The sequence below is a fragment of the Chrysochloris asiatica genome, unplaced genomic scaffold, assembly GCF_000296735.1.
Source record: "Chrysochloris asiatica unplaced genomic scaffold, ChrAsi1.0 scaffold00330, whole genome shotgun sequence".
Lineage (NCBI taxonomy): Eukaryota > Metazoa > Chordata > Mammalia > Afrosoricida > Chrysochloridae > Chrysochloris > Chrysochloris asiatica.
In genome coordinates, this window is record NW_006408848.1 from 2,426,484 (window position 1) to 2,449,529 (window position 23,046).

Sequence of the window (23,046 nt, forward strand, 5' to 3'; positions counted from 1 at the left end):
GTCAAAATATGGCCATGGGCCAACTGTGGAACAGGTCATCAATTGTTCATATGCAAAAGTGCAAGCTGAAGAAAATTAAAACAAGTCCATGAGAGACAATATAAGACCTTCAACATATCCCACCTGAATACAGAGACAATCTCAAGCACAGAGTTGACACATTAGTACTAGTGATCAAAGTTCAGTAGAATTGAGGGATGACATCAAGAACATCGTACGTGCAGAAAGCAAAAGGACATTTCAAAGACAGAAAAGAAAAAAGACCAAAATGGTGTCAAAAGAGACTCTGATACTTGTTCTCCAGCATAGAAATGCTAAAGTGAAAGAAAGAAAGGGGAGATAAAAGATATGAACATATAAATTTAAAGGGAAGCTTGAAAAGATAAAGTCAAGTATTATAATGAAATGTGCAGAGACTGGTGTTAGAAAACCAAAAGGGAAGAACAGGCTCAGCATTTCTCAGGTTGGAAGAACTAAAGTAAAAATTTAAGACTTGACTTGTAATGTTGAAGGAATCTATATTTAATGATGCAGAGTGTATTAAAAGAAGATGGAATGTGTACAGAGAGTCACTGTACCAAAAAGAAGTGGTTGATGTTCAGCCATTTCAAGAAGTAGATGCAATCAATAATCAATAGTACTGAAGGAAGACATCCAAAATGCACTGAAGGCATCAGTGAAAAAGAAGGCTTCAGGAATTAATGGAATACAAATTGAAATCTTTCAACAAGCTGATGCTGCACTGAAGGTGCTCATTCTATGCCAAGAAATTTGGAAGACAGTTACCTGGCCAACTGATTGGAATAGATCTGTATTTGTGCCCATTCCGAAAAAGAGGTGACCCAACAGAATGCAGAAATCATTGAACAATATTAATATCCCACACAAGTAAAATTTTGCTGAAGATAATTAAAAAACAGCTGCAACAGAACATTGACAAGGAACTGTCAGAAATTCAAGCCAGATTCAGAACAAACATGAAAAAAGGGTTATAATTGCTGATGTCAGATGAATCTTGGCTGAAAGCAAAGAATATAAGAAAGATGTCTGATGGTGCTTCATTGACTATGTAAAGTCTTTCAACTATATGGATCATGAATAATATTGAACAAAGAACGGGTAGTCCAGAAATGTTTAGGTATGCTCACAAGGAATGTATACACAGACTAAAAGGCAGTTGTTCGAACAGAAAAGGGAACACTGAATGATTTAAAATCTGGAAAGGTATGCACCAGGGTTATATTCCTTCACCATATTTAGTCAATCTGTATGCTGAACAAATAATCTGAGAAGCTGAATTATATGAAGAAGAACATGGCATCAGAACTGGAGGAAGACTTGTTAATAATCTGTGATATGCAGGAAACAAAAAGGATTTAGAATACTTACTGATGAAGATCAAAGATCTTCATCATATCTTCATCTTCAGTATGGATTGCACCTTGATTTAAAGAAAACAAAAATCCTCACAACTTGACCCTATATAATATCACGATAAATGTGAAAAACACTTAAGTTGTTGAATTTTTTTTTTTTTTGACCTACAATTAACACTCATGGAAGAAATCAAAAGATGTACTCCATTAGGCAAATCTGCTACACAAGGCTTCTTTAAAGTGTTCAAGAGCAAGGAGAAAAGTAAGGTCCAAGTGACCCAAGCCATGGTATTATGAATAGCCTCATATGCAGGTGAAAGTTGGAAAATGAATAAGGAAGACCATAGAAGACTGATGTATTTGAGTTATGATGTTGAAGGAGAATATTAAAAGTACCATGGATTGCCAGAAGAACAAACAATTCTGTGTTGTAAGAAGTACACTCAGAATGTTCTTTAGAAGCCAGGATGGCCAGACTTCGTCTATCAGAGTTCAGACATATTATCAGGAGGGACCAGTCCCTAGAGAAGGATGTGAGAAAGGTTGGAGAAAAAAAGGAAGACCCCCAGTGAGATGGATTGGCACAGTGTCAGCAGCAACTGACTCAAGCGTTAACCACAATTGTGAGGATGACCCAGGACTGGGCAGTGTTTTGTTCTATGGTTCCTGAAGTCAGTATGAGTCAAAGTTGACTAGGCGGTGGCTAACAACTCTGTTTTGTCGTAATAGCTACCAGTGTATTTCCATTTCAATTTCACCAACTGCTCCTCGGAAACCCTATATAAAGTCACTATGGGTCGGAACCAACTTGATGGCACTTAAGAACAACAACAACAACAACAACAGCTTTTTAGTTAAAAATATCAATGATCCTGACTTAGCATTTAAGGAGACAATTTAGACAAAGAAAACAACTGCCTCAAAGACAGACCATGCTGTGGACTTCTCAATTGTTGTTGTTGCTAAATGCCATCAAGTCAGTTCTGATCCATAGTGACCCTGTATAGGGTTTCCGAGGAGCAAATGGTGAGCTTGAACCACCAACCTTGCAGTTCAAACAGCTTTGCAGTGTGGCGCATTAACCCACAGTGCCACACCAGGACTCCATGGACTTCTCAGTACAACACTGTAAATCTTATATCCCAGTTCGGTTGGCAGCCTAGCATAAATTATACATTAAAGGTGAATTAACTAGTTGAAAGAAGTGCATAGTAAAACATACGCCCTTTATGCATGACCACTAATCAAAGTGTCCTTGGAGATAACGTGGCAAATGCTAGAGGCTTACAAATTTGATGTTTCTGATGGATTCAGAACAAATGGCTCCAGGACACAGCTCCAGGTTACAGAAGAGACTGCTCTGCAAATTGCCCCTGTTGGTAACTTCATGGGACAAGTGCCTGACCTGTGTGTTTTCCTGCATACGTGACAGTGATCGCTACTATGTGAGAATGATTGTTTGCAGACAGAGTGTGGCCCAATCATTCCCATCACAACCACAAATGTAAAAGCGATCCAAAAGAGTATAAAACAGGATTGGTACTTTTCTTGGTACTTATTAAACCTTATGGGCTAAATTGGCTCTCAGAGCGTGGCAACATATGAAGAAAATTCCTCTCGTTTTACTTTCATCTAGTCTTCCTTTCACAATTCGTTTCCCAGTTTCATACCACTCCTCCCACCCACTTCCCCATCTCCCAAAAAGAGGAACTCAGAGTTACTTTCTGTTCAGGAAGATGACGTGAGAGGAATGAAATGAGCAGGGAAACAGAATGGAAGTTTACCTGACCGTTTCCTTAGCTATGGAGTCAAATAATAATAGCCATTTAAAAATCTGGAATTTAGAGTCCTCACTTATATGTTAAGAGACCTGCTAAACTGGGTGATTCCATTTTTATTATATGTTTTATGAACATAGAACAATCAAATCCCTTCATAAATGTATTGTTATATTTAAGTATAGAAAAAATTGGTTTGGAAATGATAGCTACATGATACATATGTTGTTGTTGTTGTTGTTAAGTTCTGTCAAGTTGGTTCCGACCCATAGCGACCCTGTATAGGGTTTCCAAGGAGCAGCTGGTGAGCTTGAACTACCGACCTTGCAGTTCAAATGGCTTTGCAGTCTGGCATGTTAACCCACAGCACCACACCAGGGCTCCATATGCTACATATAGCTGGTAGAAACACAGCCCTCAACACTTTCAACCAATATCTTTAGATGTTGTTAATGTAACTAATAATAAGGGTTTTAAAGACATTTGAAGCAGGAGTGGGAGAAGTAAAGAGTCAAAGCAGAAAACAGACCTCAAGGGAGGAAGAAGCCAAGAATAGGTAGATGGAATTCATCCCTAGTCATGCTGGAAATACCCATGCAGTGTAATGAATTATTTAATGTCTTTTTGAGATAGTCATTGTAAATTCCCAGCGAATGTCCTGGGTCTGGGTTAACAGAAGGTAGAGGAAGATGCAGAAGGATTGTATGATTCAGTTATGAATGCCTGTTAACAGGGCTCATTGGTCAATTTTGCCATCCTGCTGTGCATAAAATGAGCCGTCTCAGATGCAGGAACAGGGGATCTTACTGCCATCAAAAAGAAAGAACCAGGAGTAGAATTTCTCCTTTGAACCTTGAGATCCCTACACACTGAACCCCCTCAACCCAAGGACAGAAAGCTCTGACAACACCACAGAAGCAGCAGCAGCAGAACCAAGAACCAGAGCATGAGACAGAGTGGTGAGTTTCCTAGTCCACAAAGTAAATAAAGCAGAGTGACTTTGGGCAGGTGGTTTGCTTGCAGAATAGGGTGCCTGTTAATTGGGGAAGCTAGGTTTGCTGACCCACGGAGCTAGAGCCGAGTGCCTTCAGATTGATGTTTATGGTGGAGTGGTGTGCCCTGTACGCATTTATCAGCATCTCTAAAAGAGCTTTGTAACATTGCCCAAGCAGGGCAGAGGCCAAGCCAAGGTGCAGAGGGTCAGAGAGAGGCCTGCCTCTGGGCATGGCAGAGGAGAGGTTGTCCTGACTGGAAGAACAGTCTCCTGAACATTTCTGATCCCGAACTGTAATCTGTTAACTTCCCCAGTTAACCTTGTAACTGCGAGCATGATACCTGAGTTATCAAACCCAAATGAATAGACGGTGATTTGGGAGGGATGGTTGTTTTTTGTTTTTTGTTTTTTTTTCTTTACAACCCAGGTGGGCATGAGGCAAAAGGCAGAACTGCTACCACCATCTTATGCCACAAACTGTACAACTCTTTGAAGAACCTGTACAAAACCTCAGAAAGAACTTGCTTTGTTACAAATCTTTGATTAAATGGGACACAGATTCAAGTGACTAGAGTCACATCATGTTTGATTTGTCCAACAATTTGAGTAAAATATTCATCAATTTTACTACATGCTGGGTGACCTAAACAATCTATGTGAAAAACATGCTATAATTCCACCATCACCTGTCCCCTCAATGAGGCTTCCAAGCCACTCTCCGTATGCATTCCTCTCCAGTCCATGGTACAAACCACTGTAATGACTTCTTACTTGCCTGTCTTGTCAATATCCTTAAAGCCAGGGAATGTGTCCTGTTCTGTCTGGCACATAGGAAAGAATCAGTCATGCTTATGAAATGGAGAACTGAATGAAGAGCAAAGTGCCTCCTTTCTAGAGTAATTAATTCTACCTTGCCTAAATTAGGCCCATTTCTTCAAGTAAGAGACAATAATGATTGGTTACATTACAGAGCATGCAGAAATAAATGATTATCTCATTTAATCATGAACTGGGACCAATAATATAAATCGTTTGCCTGTTGTTTCTTAGTTACTACTTTGCAAAGCAATACAATCTGCTAACCGAATATATTAAAGATCTAATTTAATTAAATCTTGAAAAAGACTCAGAAAACCTACCAAGAGCACTTTGTTTAATTACAGGCAGCGGGGTAAGTACCAATCCTATTGATCTGGTCAGTTTAAATTCTATAGAATCAATTGTGGGCAAAGAACAAAATCAAAACAAACCATGTGGCTTCAGTTGCTTTTCAAGCATCTTTGATGAAATGTGGGTTCAGAGAAAGCCAGCAAAGGCAAACCAGCCATGTATCATGTGGTGTTCACAGAATGGACAGGAAACTGGACTGCGGTCACTCCCTAGAGATACACATCACAAACAGAAGACAACGCCAACCACAAAAGACAGATTCCTCCCCAGGGAAATGAAACATATTGGGTGAGGAGGGAATTGTCTGGCATTCAAAGTAATCTAGTAAATTCTATGAGAGCCATGATTGTCTTGAAATGCAAATATAGCTATTTTAAGGCTGTGTGTAGCCATTCCATTGGGACATGTCCAATTGAGAAAGAAATACAGGTCCTTAGCATTTTAGTATTTGGGGCAAGTTAAATATAAATTATACAAATTTATATAAAACCTTATGAACTGAACAAACATAAAAGGTCATGTACAAAGTGAGACTGATCTGTACTGAAAACTACTCAATTCACAACAAAAAGTTTAAAAGAAAATAAGCTTGTGGAAAAACAGAACTGAAAGATAATGGAATTTTCCCAGGAACTCTTGAATCCCCATTGTATGTGATTAAATGAAAGGTTTTGACTGGAATACATATATCTTGTTGTTGTTAAGTGCCGTCGAGTCGGTTCCGACCCACAGCGACCCTGTACAGGGTTTCCGAGGGTGTAAATCTTTACGGGAGTAGAAAGCCTCATCTTTCTCCCGCGGAGCGGCTGGTAGTTTTGAACTGCTGACCTTAAGGTTCGCAGCCTGATTCGTAACCACTACGCTACCAGAGCTCCTTGGAATACATATATAGAGAAAAGAAAACTTTTTCAGTGTCAATCTTAGAGTTCAAATATGAAGGAATTTCAAAAAGTTATAGAAAAATGGAATGAAAAGACAATGGAATTCTTCCATGAAATCCTCTAATATCTAAGAATTCTTAGGGCAAAAAAGATGATAAACTTCCTAGAACACTCAACAGGTAATTTTGCAGTAGGCCTCAAATAATTCCTAACATTTTCTGAGAATTTATGATGTACCAGGTTGTGTAGGATAAGCACTAGACTGATAAAACTAGAAAGTCTGGAGGTTCAAAACCATCAGCCACTCCTTGGAAACCATACATAAGGTTGCTATGAGTCAGAACTGACTCAATAGTACATAACACAAGGCATTGTATCTAAGTGTTTCATGAAGATAATCGCATTTTCAAGCAATCTGCACTGTGTACTATTATGATCCCAACTTCATGACAGAGTAAACTACATCACAGAGAGGGTAAGCGACTTAGTCAGCCAGGCTATGAATCAGGATGTCTGCCTCTGCAGTCCCTTCTACAAGTACTAGCATCCTATGCTGTTCTTAATACTGACCATCTGAGTTAGGGGGGGCAGAAACAGCAACAGGAGAGGCAGGGTTGGCTTTTTATATTTTATATAGCCTACTTACAGTCTACCACTTGTCTGTCAGTTTGTTCTACTGGGGTGGCTTGCATGTTTCTGTGAGTCTGTAAGCTATGTCACAGGTACTTTAAATGCCAGGGTCATGGTGGACATGGTGGACAGGTTTCAGACGAGCTTCCACACAAAGACAAATAAGAAGAAGGAGAGGACGGGCTACTTCAGAACGTTTTGTCACTGAAAACCTTCTGAATAACAGTGGAACACTGTCAGCACCAGAATAGTGAAACATGATGAATAGCATCAGAATACTGTTAGATATAATGCCGGAAGATGAGCCCCTCAGGTTGGAAGGCATTCAAAATACAACTGGGAAAGAGCTGTCTCCTAAAAGTAAAGTTGACCATGATGACACGAATGGAGTAAAGCCTTTGGGATCTTTATTTGCTGATGAGGCACAACTCAAGATGAAGAGAAACAACTGTCAACATCCATAAAAATCAGAACATGGAATGTACTAAGTATGAACCTAGGAAAAATGGAAGTTGTAAAAAATGAAATGGAATGCATGAACATCGATATCCTAGGCATCAGTGAACTGAAATAGACAGGCACTGGCCATTTTAAATCTGACAATCATGTGGTTTACTATGCTGGGAATGACAAATTGAGTAAGAATGGCATCACATCATCAAAGGAAGACTGTAGAAGAATTTATGCATCTGAGCTATGGTGTTGGTGGAGAATATTAAAAGTACCACAGACTACCAAAAAACTAACCTATCTGTGTTGGAAGTATAACCAGAATGCTCCCTGGAAGCCAGGATAGCCACATTTCATCTTTCATACTTGAGGCATATTATCAGGAGGAACCAGTCCCTGGAGAAGGATATCATGTTTGATAAAATGGAGAAAAACAGCAAGAACCCCAAGAGATGGCAGCAGCGATGGGCTCAAATGTAGCAATGATTGTGAGGTTGGTGCAAGACTGGGCAGTGTTCATTCTGTTGTGTATAGGGTCGCTATGAGTTTGGACCGACTGGATAGCACCTAACAACAAGTTATAGTCCTAGTGTGGTACTGTGGGATAAAGCACTGGAACACAAGGTCGGTTTGAACCACAAGGTCGGTGCTTGAAACTCATTAGCCACTGAAAACCACGTACAGGGTTGCTATGACTAGGCAACAACTCGATGGCACTTAACAACAAGTTTCAGTCAAAGGCTATCTTATCTTATGCTTTAGTAACTCAAGTTGTTGTTATTAAGTGTCATTGAGTCGGTTCTGACTCACAATGACCCTGTGTAGGATTTCGGAGACTTTAATTTTTGGCGGAAGAAGAAAGCTTCAACTTTCTATTGCTGAGCAGTTGGTGGGATTGAACCACTGAACTTGTGGTTTGCAGTCCAACTCAAGTTAGAAGAAGGAATTTGTTTAAACCACTATATGTAATTATACCTAAGAGCAATAGTTCCTTCACAAAACATGTGCCATCAGTTGTTGTTGTCCTTGAGTCAGTTCCGACTCAGCCATGCTACGCACAACAGAACAAAACACTGCCCTTACCTAAGCCATCCTCACAATCATTGTTATATGCGTTCCAAGCCCATTCCTGTTGTCATTGTGCCAATCCATCTCAGTGTAGGGAGGTCTTCCTGTTTTTGCTGACTCTCCACTTTACCAAGAAAGATGTTCTTCTCCAGGGACTGGTTCCTCCTGATAATATGTCTGCATCATGACAGGCGAGGCCTCACATCCTGGTTTCTAAGGAGCATTCTGGCTGTACATTTTTCAATACAGAATTGTTTGTTCTTTTGGCAGTCCATGGTACTTTCAATATTCTTCTGTAACACCACAACTCAAATGCATCAATTTTTCTACAGTCTTCCTTATTTTACTGTCCAACTTTCACATGCATATGAGGATACTGAAAATACCATGGCTTAGGTCAGGTGCACCTTTGTTCTCAAACTGACATCTTCGGTCTTGAGCACTTTAAAGAGGTCTTTTTCAGAAGATTTGCCTAATGCAATCAGTCCTTTGATTTCTTGACTGCTGCTTTCATGAGTGTTGACAGTAAATAGGCATAAAATGAAGTCTTTGATAACTTCAATTTTTTCTCCATTTAATACAATGTTATTTATTTAGTCCAGTGATGAGGATTTTTGTTTCCTTTACAGTGAGGTGCAATCCATATCGAAGGTTGTGCTCTTTGATCTTCACTAGTATTTTAAGTCCTTTTCACTTTCAGCAAGCAAGGTTGTATCATTTGCATGTTATAGGCAACAATGAGTCTTTCTCCAATCCTGATGCTATGTTCTTCTTCATATAATCCATTTTACTGGATTAGTTGCTCAGCATACAGATTGAATAAATATGGTGAAAGTATACAACCCTGGCACACACCTTTTCTGATTTTAAATCATTCAGTGTTCCTTTTCTGTTAGAATGACTGCCTCCTGATCTAGGTACAGTTTCTTCGTGATCACAATGAAATGCTCTGGAATACTCATTCTCTGCAATGTTATCGATACCATGTCATGACTCACATAATCAAAAGCCTTTGCATAGTCCATAAATCACAGGTAAACATCTTTCTGGTATTTTCTACTTTCAGTTAAGATCCATCTGACATCAGTAATATCTCTTATTACACGTCCTTGTATGAATCTATGGCAACAGTACCCTGTTAGAGAACTGTTGCAGTTGTTTTTGACTTATCTTTGGCAAAATTTGCTTCTGATATTAATGATATTGTCCAACGATTTCTATCTTCTGTTGGGTCACCTTTCTTTGGATTGGGCATAAATATGGATCGCTTCCAATCAGTTGGCTAGGTAACTGTCTTGCAAATTTCTTGGCCTAGATAAGCGAGTGTCACCATTGCTGCAACAGTTTGTTAAAAATTTCAATTTGTATTCCACCATTTCCCAGAGCCTCGTTATTTATCCGTGCTTTCAGTGCACCTTGGACTTCTTCCTTCAGTACCACTGACTCTTGATCCTATGCTACGTCATGAAATGGTTGAATATTGATCATTTCTTTTGATGCTTTCTGCATCATTCAATAATTTGCCATTGTTGTTGCTGTTGTTGTCAGGTGCCATCGAGTCAGAACCGACTCATAGCGACCCCATGCAAAGCAGAACAAAACAATGTCCGATCCTGGACCAACCTCACTACCGCTGTCACACTTGAGTCCATCAATGATACCACCTGACCAATCCATCTCTTTAGAGGTCTTCCTCTTTTTCTCTGACCCTCCACCTTATCCAGCATGACATCCTTCTCCAGCGACTCTTTCCTCCAGACAATCATGTCCAAAGTATGAGAGACGAAGCTTAGCCATCCTGGCCTCCAAGGAGCACTCTGGTTGTACTTCTTCCAAAACAGATCTATTGGTTCTTTTGGCAGTCCATGGCACTTTCAGTATTCTCCTCCAACACCACAACTCAAAGGCATTAATTCTCCTACGATCTTGCCATAGAATCCTTCAATAGTACAAATAAAGGCCTGACATTTTTCTTCAGTTCTTTCAGCTTGAGAAATGCTGAGCGTATTTTTCTCTTTTGATTATCTAACTCCAGGTCTTAGAACATTTTATTATAATACTTCAATTTGTCTTCTTGAGCTGCCGTTTTATATTTTTTGTTCAGCTCTTTTATAGCCTCATCTCTTCCATTTACTTTAGCATCTGGTATGCTGGAGAGCAAGTTTCAGAGTCTCTTCTGACATCCATTTGTTTTTTCCCCTACTTTCTTGTCTTCTTAATGACCTTTTGCTTTCATTCTGTACAATGGTCTTGATTTCATCCCACAACTTTTCTAGTCTTCAGTCATTAGTATCTAATCCATTAAATCTGTTCTTGAAATTATCTCTAAATTCAGGTAGGATCATGTTCAAGGTCATATTTTGGTTCTTATAGACTTCTTTTAGTTTTCTTCAGCTTCAGCCTAAACTTGCATATGAGCAACTGATGGTCTGTTCCACAGTCTCCCTTTGTTTTGGCTAGTGATATGGAGCCTTTCTACCATCTCTTCTGATGTATATGGTCAATCTGACGTCTGTTTATGCCATATTCCGTGTGTACAGTTGTCATTTAAAAGGGTATTTAAAATGAGTAAGTCATTGGTCTTGTAAAATTCTATCATGTGTTCCCCAGCATTGTGTCTATCACTAAGGTCATAGTTCCCAAAAAGTAATCCTTCTTCTTTGTTTCTCACCTTTGCATTCCAATTACATGTAATTATCAATATATGTTGATTACATGATTGATCAATTTCAGACTGAAGAAGTTGGTAGAATTCTTTGAATTTATCATCACTGGCTTTAGTGGTTGATGTGTACATTTGAATACTAGTGGTATTAACTGTTTGGGTCTACCTTGTTGTTGTTAAGTGCCGCTGAGTTGATTCGGACCCATAGCTACCCTGTATAGGGTTTCTGAGGAGCAGCTGGTGAGCTTGAACCACCGACCTTGCAGTTCAAATGGCTTTGCAGTCTGGAGCATTAACCCACAGCGCCACACCAGGACTCCCTTGTAGGAGTATGGATATTATCCTATTACTGAGAGAATAACACTTCAAGACAGATATTAAAATGCTCTTTTTGTTGATGGATGTGGTGCCATTCCTTCTCAAGTTGTCATTCTCAGTATAGCAAACTATATGACAGTCAGATTCAAAATGGCCAATGCCAGTCCATTTCAGTTCACTAATGCCTAAGACATTGATCTTTATGTGTTCCATTTCATTTTTGAAAACTTATGATTTTCCTAGAAACATAGTCTGTACATTCCATATTCTGATTATCAATGGATGTTTACAGCTGTTTGTTCTCATTTTGCATTATGCCCCATCAGCAAGTGAATGTCCTGAATGTTTTACTCCATTTGCCTCATCCAGGTCAACTATGTTTTGAGGAGGCAGCTTTTCTCTAGTAGTATTTGGAGTGTCTTTCAACCTGAGTGCCCATCTTCAGGCTCTCTATTTGACAATATTCTGGTGCTCTTCATCATGGTTCAATATTCAGTATTCTGGTGCTCTCTGACAGTGTTCTACTGCTATTCATAGGATTTCTAATGGCTAAACATTCAGAAGTAGTCCTTCTCTCCTTCTTCCTAGTCTTAGTCTGAAAGCTCAGCTGAAACCTGTCCCCCATGGACAAACTGTACATGAAATACAGATGGCATAGCTTCCTGCATCCCATCAACACTCCAACCACTGCAGTACGACAAACTGACAGGCGAGTGCCATCAGAACACACACTAAAAAGCAAGCACACCAATTAGGACATTAGTCATAACAATCAGGGAGTGTAATCCAGGAAATTACAGGTGGTGTGGGCTGTAGTACTAAGCACATTTCACCAGGTTGCCCAGATAAAAGCTTTGCTGATTGGAATGATTTACACCCGCTGATGCAAGCATGGAGATTGGGATCCGATATAGCTGGGTACTGAAAATATGCTTAGGCACATGAATTCAGACATGAGAGGCATGAGTTCTGGTCTTTTAATTGTGCCATTGCTCTCAAATAAGGGTGAGATTGAATTACATTCAAAAACAGTCATTTCTTCCATATCCATATATAGGGATGAATTACCCAATAAATACTACTTACTGATTTGTAGTGAACAGTTTCACATGTTTTTCCACCAAGTCTTTAAAACACATGTGAAACTATTCACTACAGATTAGCAAGTAAGCTAATGCTTACCTTGCTTACTGAGTACTCTATCCCTTTTAGGTATTGTCAGTTTACAATGAGCCTTTGACTCTGTAGGAAGTTGATTTCAAATGTGGGGTTGGGAGAGAAGCAGATGCTAACAATATCTGGAAGGATAATCTTTGATGTGGTGAAAAAATGTGAAACTGCTTGATACAGTTTAGTAAGCAAGCCCATGCTTAGCTTGCTTATTGGGTAACCTGCCACTGTCCATACATAATATGCCAATTAAAAACAGAATGATTTATACATGTTGTGCTTATTAAAGAACAAATTATTTCCAAGGTGGTTTTTAAAGAGTAAGGAACAATGGTGATGGGTGATGAATCTTCCCAGATCCTCATCCCCCTCCCCGCCGTTTCAACTTCATGTGCAAGCAAAATCTCCAGTTAGGGTACAACTAGAAAGCAAGCTTCTTATATTACAAGGATCAAGAGAGTAGAGTTGGCCTAGTGATTCAAGGTGAAGTTCAGAGGGAACTGTTTCTGACTGAAGAACTCAGTTCAATCACAGCTCAAATTCAAAGCCACACAAAGAAGTACAGTGGGTTCTTGGGAAACAACGTCATCTCTGGAAAACTGATAGCTTTAACAATTCTGCCAAACATTTTTATGCTGAAACATTAGCTCCTTAAGTAATGGATGTAAACAAATTGGTTCTCAAACTAGTTAAAGTGGTGAAGCCATTAGTATACTAGGAAGAATACTAGTGATAAGTCTCTCCTCTCTCTCTCTCTCTCACATACACACTCACACATACAGACAGCCTTCCCCCCACCTCCCCTGCACCCCTGCCGTGGACATAGTCCATTTTAACTCATGGCAATTCCTTGTGTATCAGAGTAGAACTGGGTTCCAAAGGAGTTTCAATGGCTGGTATTCACATTTAGAAGTCCCTAGGTGCTCAGTTAAGTGACCAACCATTAATCAAAGGTCGATGGTTTGAACCCACCCAGCGGTGCTTTGGAAGAATAAAGGCCTGGTGATCTGCATCCAAAATGTTATAGCTTTGAAAACCCTATAGAGCAATCCCACTCTGAACACATGGAAATCACCATGAATTGTTATCAGCTTGCTGGCAACTAGATTTTATTTGAACTTTAATGAGTTTACACTCACTGAAGGTAAATTCGCTGGACTGCAAAGTCGGTTTGAACCACAAGGTCAGCAGTTAAAGCTCACCGGCTGCTCCTTGGAAACCCTATACAGGGTCACTATGGGTCGGAACCGACTCCATGGCACTTAACAACAATGCTAGATGAGATGACATTTTACATTAGATTCTATATAGATAAGAGAGAGCAGATAATATAAAATTTAAAAATTATAACAACAAAACAAAAAAACCCATGGGAAAATTCTGTATTTTGTTTCTAAATTATAGAATATATTATTAGTCTATCTTAAAAGAACAATCTTTAAACTGAGGTTGGGGAAGATACACATTTCCTGAGGAGTGGTTCAAGAATCATTGTCCAACCAGAGACAGAGGCAGAGATGATGACATGGAGAGATGGAGCAGCTGGGGACTTTAGACCCAGAGAGGGAGAGGAACTGTGTGCTGACGACTGGGGATGGGGGTGGGAGGTTTGTGGGGTATACCCTTTGGTTGGTTGATAATGCATGGAGGGGATTGTAACCATGGCAATGAAACAATATACAATAGGATGAATGTAAAGCTACTGTTCTCCCATGTAAACTATCACATAATTCACAATAAACATTAAAAAAAAAAAAGAATCATTGTCCATAATTTTACCAGGCACTTGGATTTGAGTTTCCAGAGTGTTTTTTAAAGTCTTAACTCCATACCTTAGCATTTTCAAGAATGACTTTATAACAAGAAAGCGATTGTGACGTTCCAACACTATAAATATGCCAGAAAACCCTTGGGGCTGCCTTTGGCTTTCCGTGCCACCTCCTCTCAGCCCACACTGGAACAGGTCTGGCCACAATGGGGATGGTGTGCTTACCCTCCTCCGGAGTCGGTCTCGCTCCTCTCGGATGGCATTCATGGTGGCCTTGGTCCTGTTCAGTTCCTCCTCTTTGCTGCACAGCATGGCGGTCAGGCTCTCATTCTCTTCCCTCAGTCCAGCCAGTTCCTTCTCCCACCGAGCACGCTCCTCAGCCAGGTTGGGGTACAGGTCCCGGCCAAGTACTCCCTCAATCTCCTCGACCGTCTATAAAACATAGCCACAAAGAACATCCAACTGGATTGCCATGGAGAAGGGGGAAAAACAAAGCATCCCAGACAGTAGCAGGTGTCCACAAGGAATAAGTTCTAAAACCATTTAATTACAAATAACATCATAACTAGTTATGCCCCCAAACCGTACTTTCACCATTTTCAGTGTCACTTGTCTGTGTTACCCAGCAGCCCCCAGAGCAGGGAAAATACAGTTCTTCCAGGTGTTTAACTCCATCTGTAGCACTAACTGCCATGTCCACACAAATGGTTATCTCCCCAATTCAAGTTCCAGAACTGGTGAACACACATAACCAGTCAGTCAGCCAATTAGCGATTCTGATAAGGTAATCACAAACACTAAGTTGCAAGCAGCATACAAAATCTAACTTGCAGTTTCCTAAATTATAGGCCTCCCATGTTCAGACTCAGCAGTAAGAGAGGCCACACCACCATTTCCAGCTTTTAGTCGTATCAGGATTCCGATGGTGTGAATGAGGCTCAGTCCCAAGATGTGAAAGACAAAAATAAGTCTCAGTGACACAGAAAAGAGGAAGCTCATTGTGGAGGCTCCTAAGACAGCAGAGGTTTAATTAATTAATAAGACAACTAGGAAGCAAAAAGAACAGAATCTTAGTAATAGGTGGAAATATGGAATTTAAAATTTATTTATAAAATTATTAATGGGAAGGAAACATGCACACAAGTGGGGGCAAGGGAGAGAAGAAACATTCACTGTGCTTGCTTCCAGAAACTATTCATTCACATCGATTGTCATGTGGAAGAAGAAGCGTAAGTCTGCAGATATTTAAAGAGGAGGGAGAAGTACTGTGTACGGATAAAAGACAGTGAAGTGACATAATGAGAAACAGAAGGCCTCAAATATGAAGACTAAAGTGTATGTCACTCTTGAAAGCTTGTAATAGTTCCCTGGTGAAGACAGTCACCCAATTAGGCTGTCATCTTTCCTGTGTTGTGCTTTGTCATTTCTCTCAAATCTGAGATTCTTAACCTACTTGGCTTTGCTGCAGGCTCACCCCACAATGCCTGGTTGGCACAAGTCCTTAGCCCCCGCTTTCCCTTGGTCCTCTCAATGCTAAAACCAGGTTGATGTTGCAAACACAGAGCCTGGGAAACTTCAAAGACCGTAACACCTGAGGATGTTTCTCCCCATTGAAACCACACCAACCGTATATTTATAATTGAGATGAATGAAGATGGAAAACCAGCTGTATTGATGTGCATCACAATTTACCTTGAGACACACCATGAGACACACCACAACTCTTTGGTGAAAGCCAGGACTCCTATAAATGGAAACTTGGACCTACAGTCCTAAGACATTTTTTCCAGTAACATATCTGCACAAGTTCCTCCTAGACTTTTAAGTTAGGTAGTGTTTGAATGGCTATGCCTAGGTAACTAAGCCATAGTTAAGTAATATGAAGATATCAGAGTCTTAGTAGCAATAGGACTTATCATTTCCCATTATTCTTAATGAACTGGTACAGAGATACAGCAAATTGCTTGTGAAAGGTGTGGCTGAGACCCAGCTCCAGTATGCTTAGGATGGATGTGAAGACAAAAGGTCCATTTAGATCTTGAACCTCCTCCGGTTAGCACCGTGAATGGATAACTCCTCAAATAATATTCTAGAAGCCTTACAGCTTTAGTGAAACATCCAAGTTAATAAACGAGCCAAACAAAAATGATGTGGTTTCAACATTTACATTCTATTAGTTTCCAAGTACATGGTTCTTTTTGTGGCAAAACTAGTGATCTTGGTTGTTGACTTAATGGCTTTTCTTAATGCAGCTCAGTAAGAATCTATGAGACTTCTGCTGGTGGCCCAATCTATAGTATGGCTTTCATAGGAACATTTATCCCAAACAGATATTTAAGAAAAGGCTATTACCGGTCCCCTCATAGAATCTGGAAGACTCTGACAGAGAGGTGGTGGTAGACTCTACCTTAATAGCCAAGTCACAGTGTTCACTGGCCGTGGTCAGCTGCTCGATGTGCCTGTCCACTTCGGCCACGGAGAGGCTGCAGCTGCTCTTCTTCCTGCCACAGACGACACTCTCCAACCCCGTCAGAACCCTCTGCAGTTCTGAGTTCAGGTCACTGCAGTTATCTGTGAGTGGATAGGGACAAAACGGCATTAAGCAATCAAGTGGACTGTGAATGCTTTTGCTCAGCTCACCAAATGAGAGAGCCTTACAAGATGACATCTTAAAGTTCAGGACCACCTATCTTGAGCTCCCAAGCTGCTGGCACTTGGAGTTGCAATTTAAAGAAAGTTCTTTAAAGAGTTTGAGGCCATGGTTGTTTTGCAAATGTCTGTGCCAATTCCAAATTCTCTCATTTTTCATGTGAAGGCAGCTACATCTAAAGCTTCTTTAAAAAGAACCATGAGGTACCTCAGAAGGAGCTATTGGGACTTTAGAAGTTTTCTGGCCACATTTTTGCTTGCTTATTCAGTGAAGTCCCGACTTCAGAAGAATTTTTGCTTTGATGGTCCTATAACTTTACTAAATAAACAAATGAAAAGTCCCAGAATAAGTAGACACTCTGTTGTTGTTGTTGTTAAGTATCGTCCAGTCAGACTGACAGTGACCCTGTATAGGGATTCCGAGGAGCAGCTGGTGAGTTTGAACCACCAACCTTGCGGTACAAACCGACCTTGCAGTCTAGCACATTATCCCACACCGCCACACCAGGATTCCAGAGATTCTAGATATTTTAAATAATAAACTGTAAAAGAGCTTCCTTGCTCTCAGGAAGCTTATAATCAGGATATTTTCCTAATAACCAAATGACATGACTCATCACCACAATTTAACCCAGGTTCTTCCATGAAGAGAAAAAAAACACACCATTCTAACAAATTTCATATCGTACTCTTAATTTCTGAATTTAAAGTTTGGGTTGTTTTTATTTGCTGGGTACCCAGGGCCTAGTCAAGGAGTGAGAATTAACTATAATCTTAACATAAGCTAGACATGTATCTTGGAAGGACATTTTTTAAAGTCAAATGTAAATTTCTTATCCTGCTGTTTTGGGTTTAGTGTATCACCATACCATTCATTACATTATCAAGTCAGGTGTCAACTGTAAGCAAGCTCTCAAAATATATCCTTTCCTTACATCCAGCCTGTAAATGGTGGATTGTGTGTTGCTGTGATGCTGAAAAGGTTTCAGTGAAGATTCCAGAGTAACACAATTAGGTAGAAAAGACTGGTGATATATATCCAAAAATCAGCCCAAGAAAACCAGCCCTATGACTCACAACAATCAGATCCCCAACCAATTATGGGGTCACAGAAGATCGGACAAGCGCTTTGTTCCATTTTGTACAGGGTCCCCATGCATGAGTCAGGGGCTAATAACTAGATAACAACTATCAACAACATGTCCTGCCTGATTCCTACAAGAAAGAAGTTCAATGTTTTCAGTTTCTCTTCTGTCCTTCGACTTCCTCTCAAGACCTAAATGCACTACAATGGTCAATGGCTTTTGGTGTTTATCTATGAAAGACTTCAAGAAAACTGTTAGTACTATTACATTCAGGATTTCTCTGAATAACCTCATGTGATTGTTTATACTTCTAAGTTACTTTAGGGAGAAGAAAGGTCTGAGGTTCTCTCTCTAATCAGTACATATAACTATTTCATCTACTTCTCAAGCCTGTTCCTCCCTGATCTCTCCCACTTTTGTGAATAGCACCCAGTTACTTAGGTCAATGCTGTAAGGCAACCTTTACTTCCTTTTGCCTCATATTCCTAAACTATCTTTTCTGCCCCCAATCCAATCCATCTTGTTAATAACATCCAAAACTTATCCCCAAACTGACCTCTTCTCACCATCTCCACCAATACTGCCCTGTTCCAAGCCACCATTACTTCTCTCCTGGGCCACTTTCCCAACTTCCTACCTCCACTCTCCAAGCTGGAGCAAAGTGAGCCTCTTGAAGAGGTAAACCAGATCATGTGACTCCCCTGGCCCAATCTATCTAGTGACTTTCCATTGTCCAAACTCCTTACCACAGCAGTCTGTAAGACCCTGCATGATTGAGATCAGTGCTTCGCACCCCAGCTGCATCATGGAATGAATTCTCTGGGGAGCTTTTATAAAATACCAATGTCCAGGTCCCGCCCCAGAACAATTAAATCACAATTTCTAGGGGTGGAGCCCAGTCATTGGAGATTTCTTTTAAGTTCCACAGATAACTCTAATGTGTGGTTAGGACACAACCACTGCTCTAGACTCTGCCTCATTTGTCCACCTGCCCCTTCACGCATCATACTTTGTTCACATTCCCAATCTTAGCTGGAACACTACAACTACAAGAAGGGCTTCCTTGTCCTTTGCTGTTTCCTCTGCCTAAAATGATTTCCACCCAAATCTCTAATGCTCATTCAATTCTCAGCTCAAATGTCCCGTTACCTGTTGTTGTTGGTAGGTGTCTTTGAGTTGGTTCCAACTCATAGTGACCCTATGCACAAGAGAACAAAACACTGCCCAGTGCTGCGCCATCCTCACAATCTGCTACGTTTGACCTATTGCTTCTGCCACTGTATCAGTTCATCTTGGAGTTCCTCGTGCCATTTGATTTCTTGACTGCTGCTTCCATGAGTATTGATGGTTGATCTGAACAAAATGGAGTCTTTGACAACTTCAATCTTTTCTCCATTTATCATGAGGCTATTTATTGGTCTAGTTGTGAGGATGTTTGTTTTCTTTATGTTGAGGTGCAATTCATATTGAAGACTGTAGTCTTTGATCTTCATCAGTATTTTAAGTCTTCTTTGCTTCCAGCAAGCAAATTTGTGTCATTTGTATTATCTCAAGTTATTGATGAGTCTTCATCCAATCCTGATGCCATGCTCTTCTTCATATAATCCAGTTTCTCAGATTATTTGCTCATCATACAGATTAAATACACCTTACTTTAAGCATGGAATTCTAGCTCCTTTACTCAAAGTTCCTATCCCATTACCCCATTTGGGGGCAGCAATAATTGTTATATAACTGACTTTGGAAGACGTATAGCCAGAATGCTGCTTAGAAGCAGGGATGGCAAGACATTTAGGCAAGATCAGTACCTGGAAAATGACATCATGCTTGGTAAAGCAGAGGGTTCGTGAAAAAGAGGAAGACCCTCATGAGAAGGTCTGACACAGTGGCTTCAACAATGGTCTCAAACATGGGAATGGTTGTGAAGATAGCACAGAACCAAGCTGCATTTCATTCTGTTGTACAGAAGGTTGCTATGAGTCAGAACCAACTTAATGACACCTAATGAAACAATAACATTTAATAACAACAACAATTAACTTCTATATTTGTTATCTCTTCTCTCCTTAAATGCAAGTTGCATGTCACAGAGACTTTGTATGTCCTTCCTCATTGTATGTCCAGCACAGAATACTGATGGTAATCAAAAATCATTTTCCAAAGGAACAAATTCAGACACCACCTCACTATAGGTTAAATAAGAGACCACAAAACTAAAAACACAGACTCTTAGTTGCAGCTTGCTTTACCTCAGCTTTATGTTTTCCTCCTTGCTACAGGAGTAGAGTCCTGGTGTGGCACTGTAGTATAAGCACTGGACTGCATAGTCAGTTTGAACCACAAGGTCAGTGGTTCAAGCCCACAAGCTGCTCCTCGGAAACCCTATAAAGGTCACTTTGAGTTGAAACCAACTCGATGGCACTTAACAACAATAACAACTGTATAGGCTCTCTGGAGATTTAGGGCAGTTGCCCACCTACAACTCACAGCCAAAAGGGAGTATGGAAGAGAGGGCAGAACCCCAATGAGTACATATGCTGAGAAACTTTCCTCCACACACTGAATTCCAGAAGGAAATCAAGACAGGTTCCTCAGAATGATTATTTACCTCAAGGGTACATGGGTTCCTGGTGCCTTGAACTGAAGCGAACACACATTTCTGAATCTTTTGCATTTTTAAGCACTTAAATGTAGAATGAGGAAGAAAGACATATTCCTTTAGTCATCCCATGCAGATTTCCCAAGCACAGCTCTACATGACACAATAATTATATTAGGCATCTCTGTGGAGGGATTCTCACAGAGCAAGACTCAAGAGAGGGCAATGGGCCTGAACCCTGCAGGTGCTAGGTTATGAAGAAGACAAGGAGGATCTGACCAGTATTTCTTTCTAGTTCTTTACTCAGTTGCTAAGCCCTGATCTCAGGTGAGAAGCAGGGGTACAAAGATGAATAAGAAACAGTCCCCCAATCTGAAAGGAGCCCTGTTGGCATAGTGGTTAAGCACTTGGCTGTTAACTGAAAGGTCAGCAATTTGAACCCACCAGCCACTCTGCATGAGAATGACGTGGCAATTTGCTTCCATAAAGAGAACAGCCTTGGGAATCCTATATTGTTTCTGTGGTTAAGTGCCACGGAGTCAGTTCCGACTCATAGCGACCCTATATAAGGTTTTCCAAGGAGCGGCTGTTGAGTATGAGTGACCAACCTTGTGGTTCAAACCAACTTGCAGTCCAGTGCTTATCCTATAAGTGCCACACTAGGAAATCCTATATTGTTGTTGTTGTTGAGTGCCGTGGAGTCAGTTCCGACTCATAGAGACCCTGTACAGGGTTTCCGAGGCTATAAATCTTTATGGGAGCAGAAAGCCTCATCTTTCTCCTGTGGAACAGCTGGTAGTTTTCAACTGCTGACCCTGAGGTTAGCAGCCTGATTCGTAACCACTATGCTACCAGAGTCCTGGTGTAGCTCTTAGTGACCTTATATATAGGACAGAGCAGAACTACCCCATAGGATTTCCAAAGATGTTAGCCACGTCTTTCTCCTGCAGAGCAGTTGGTGGGTTTCAACCATTAACCTTTTGGCTAGCAACCAAGCTTTTATAAAGAGCCACAAGTGGCCCCTTTAAACTGGCGCTACAAATGCTCTTCTTTGGTTTTAGGAATCAGTGTATAAAATATCGCAGGCTGGATGAGGAACCGAAGTAATGTACTCTAGCCTAGTTGTCCACTGAACTCTGTACTGTGGTTTTATACAAGTCCTACTGACGATTAGATGACACCTGGCTATCCTTTGTCATTGTTCCCTATTTAGACCTCACTGGAGGCGGGCAAGGCCGGCAGGAGTGGATATTCTGGGTCCCCTGGCTGAGGTTATAGCCTTCATATAGCACTTCTTATTCACTGCCATTCATCTCTAGCATCAACACTGTTCACTGTGTTTGATTGTTCCCTTGAGTATGTGGATACAAATTCTTTTAAACATATGCTTAGATTACATTTCAAATCCCTCCCCGTGGTTTTCAATGTCTTGGACAACCTGGCCCCTGCTTCAATACCAAAGCCTGACGCAGTTGGAGCTCCTACAAAAGAAAAGAGGTGTGACTTTATGAGCCGAAAGGGAAAAACACACACCAAGACAAGGGAAGGAGTGTTTGAGGCTGTGCAAAATGTACCTTGTTTAGACTACAGTTACACTGGCTTAGCATCTTCAGACAAGAGTCCCTTTGGGTGATCAGCATCCTTGACAATTTAAAAAGTACTCTCACATACATCCTTATATTCCTTTCCACCATGCAGGTGTGTAAGCCTTGCTCTAGGGGAGGAATTCCAGGTTTGAAGAGGTTCAGTTAGTCACTCTAAGCTGTACAACAGGTGGGCAGCAGACTTGTAGCTGCAACTACAGTGTTGGCCTTCTGTGTCCAGGGCTGTTTTTCCTTCTCCAAAAGCATGTTTGTGTGAACAAGCAAGCCAGCTTACCCAGTATGTGTGCATACCTACTCACAGTCATTGTTTCTTTTTTCATTATTAAATAAATGTTTTAATGTGAATTGTGTGATGGTCTACATGGGAGAACATTAGTCCTACATCCATTCTATCATACATTGTTTCATTGGCATAGTTACCATCCCGTCCATGCATCCTCACCCAACCAAAGGGTGTACCCTGTAAACCTGCACCCCCACCCCCCCACCACCACAGTCCTCAGCCCTTTCCCTCTCTGGATCCCAAGTCCCCAGCCATTCCATCTCTTCACATCGTCCTCTCTGCCTCTGCCTCCATCTCAGGCCTCACTGCTTCTCTGGGTAGGATGCCGCTCTCTGCTCTTCTCCACTGATGGTCCCAGGGCCCTCCGCTCCTAGACTGAAAAGTTAACCACTCCTCTCCTTGCTACAAAATGTCCACCTTTAGATTTCCAACCCTCACAATCAGTCCTGATAACAATTCTTCACTATTGCATCACAAGAGACCCATCTGCATTTCATTTCATCAGTCCTTCCTGGACAGGCTGGATACTATTCACTGGAGACTCTACCTTCCCTCCAC

General features: G+C 40.8%; 1 protein-coding gene across 1 annotated transcript in view; it reads right to left on the reverse strand.

Annotated features, from left to right (window-relative positions):
* The window catches only part of MCC (mutated in colorectal cancers), a 402,058-nt gene that overhangs the window by 104,559 nt on the left and 274,453 nt on the right, over positions 1 to 23,046 (reverse strand). The window contains exons 5-6 of the mRNA XM_006875517.1: positions 16,676 to 16,839; positions 14,494 to 14,700 (exon numbers count right to left, since the gene is read on the reverse strand). Of these exons, the coding sequence (XP_006875579.1) occupies positions 14,494 to 14,700; positions 16,676 to 16,839 (371 nt within the window). The remainder of the gene's footprint in view (positions 1 to 14,493; positions 14,701 to 16,675; positions 16,840 to 23,046) is intronic.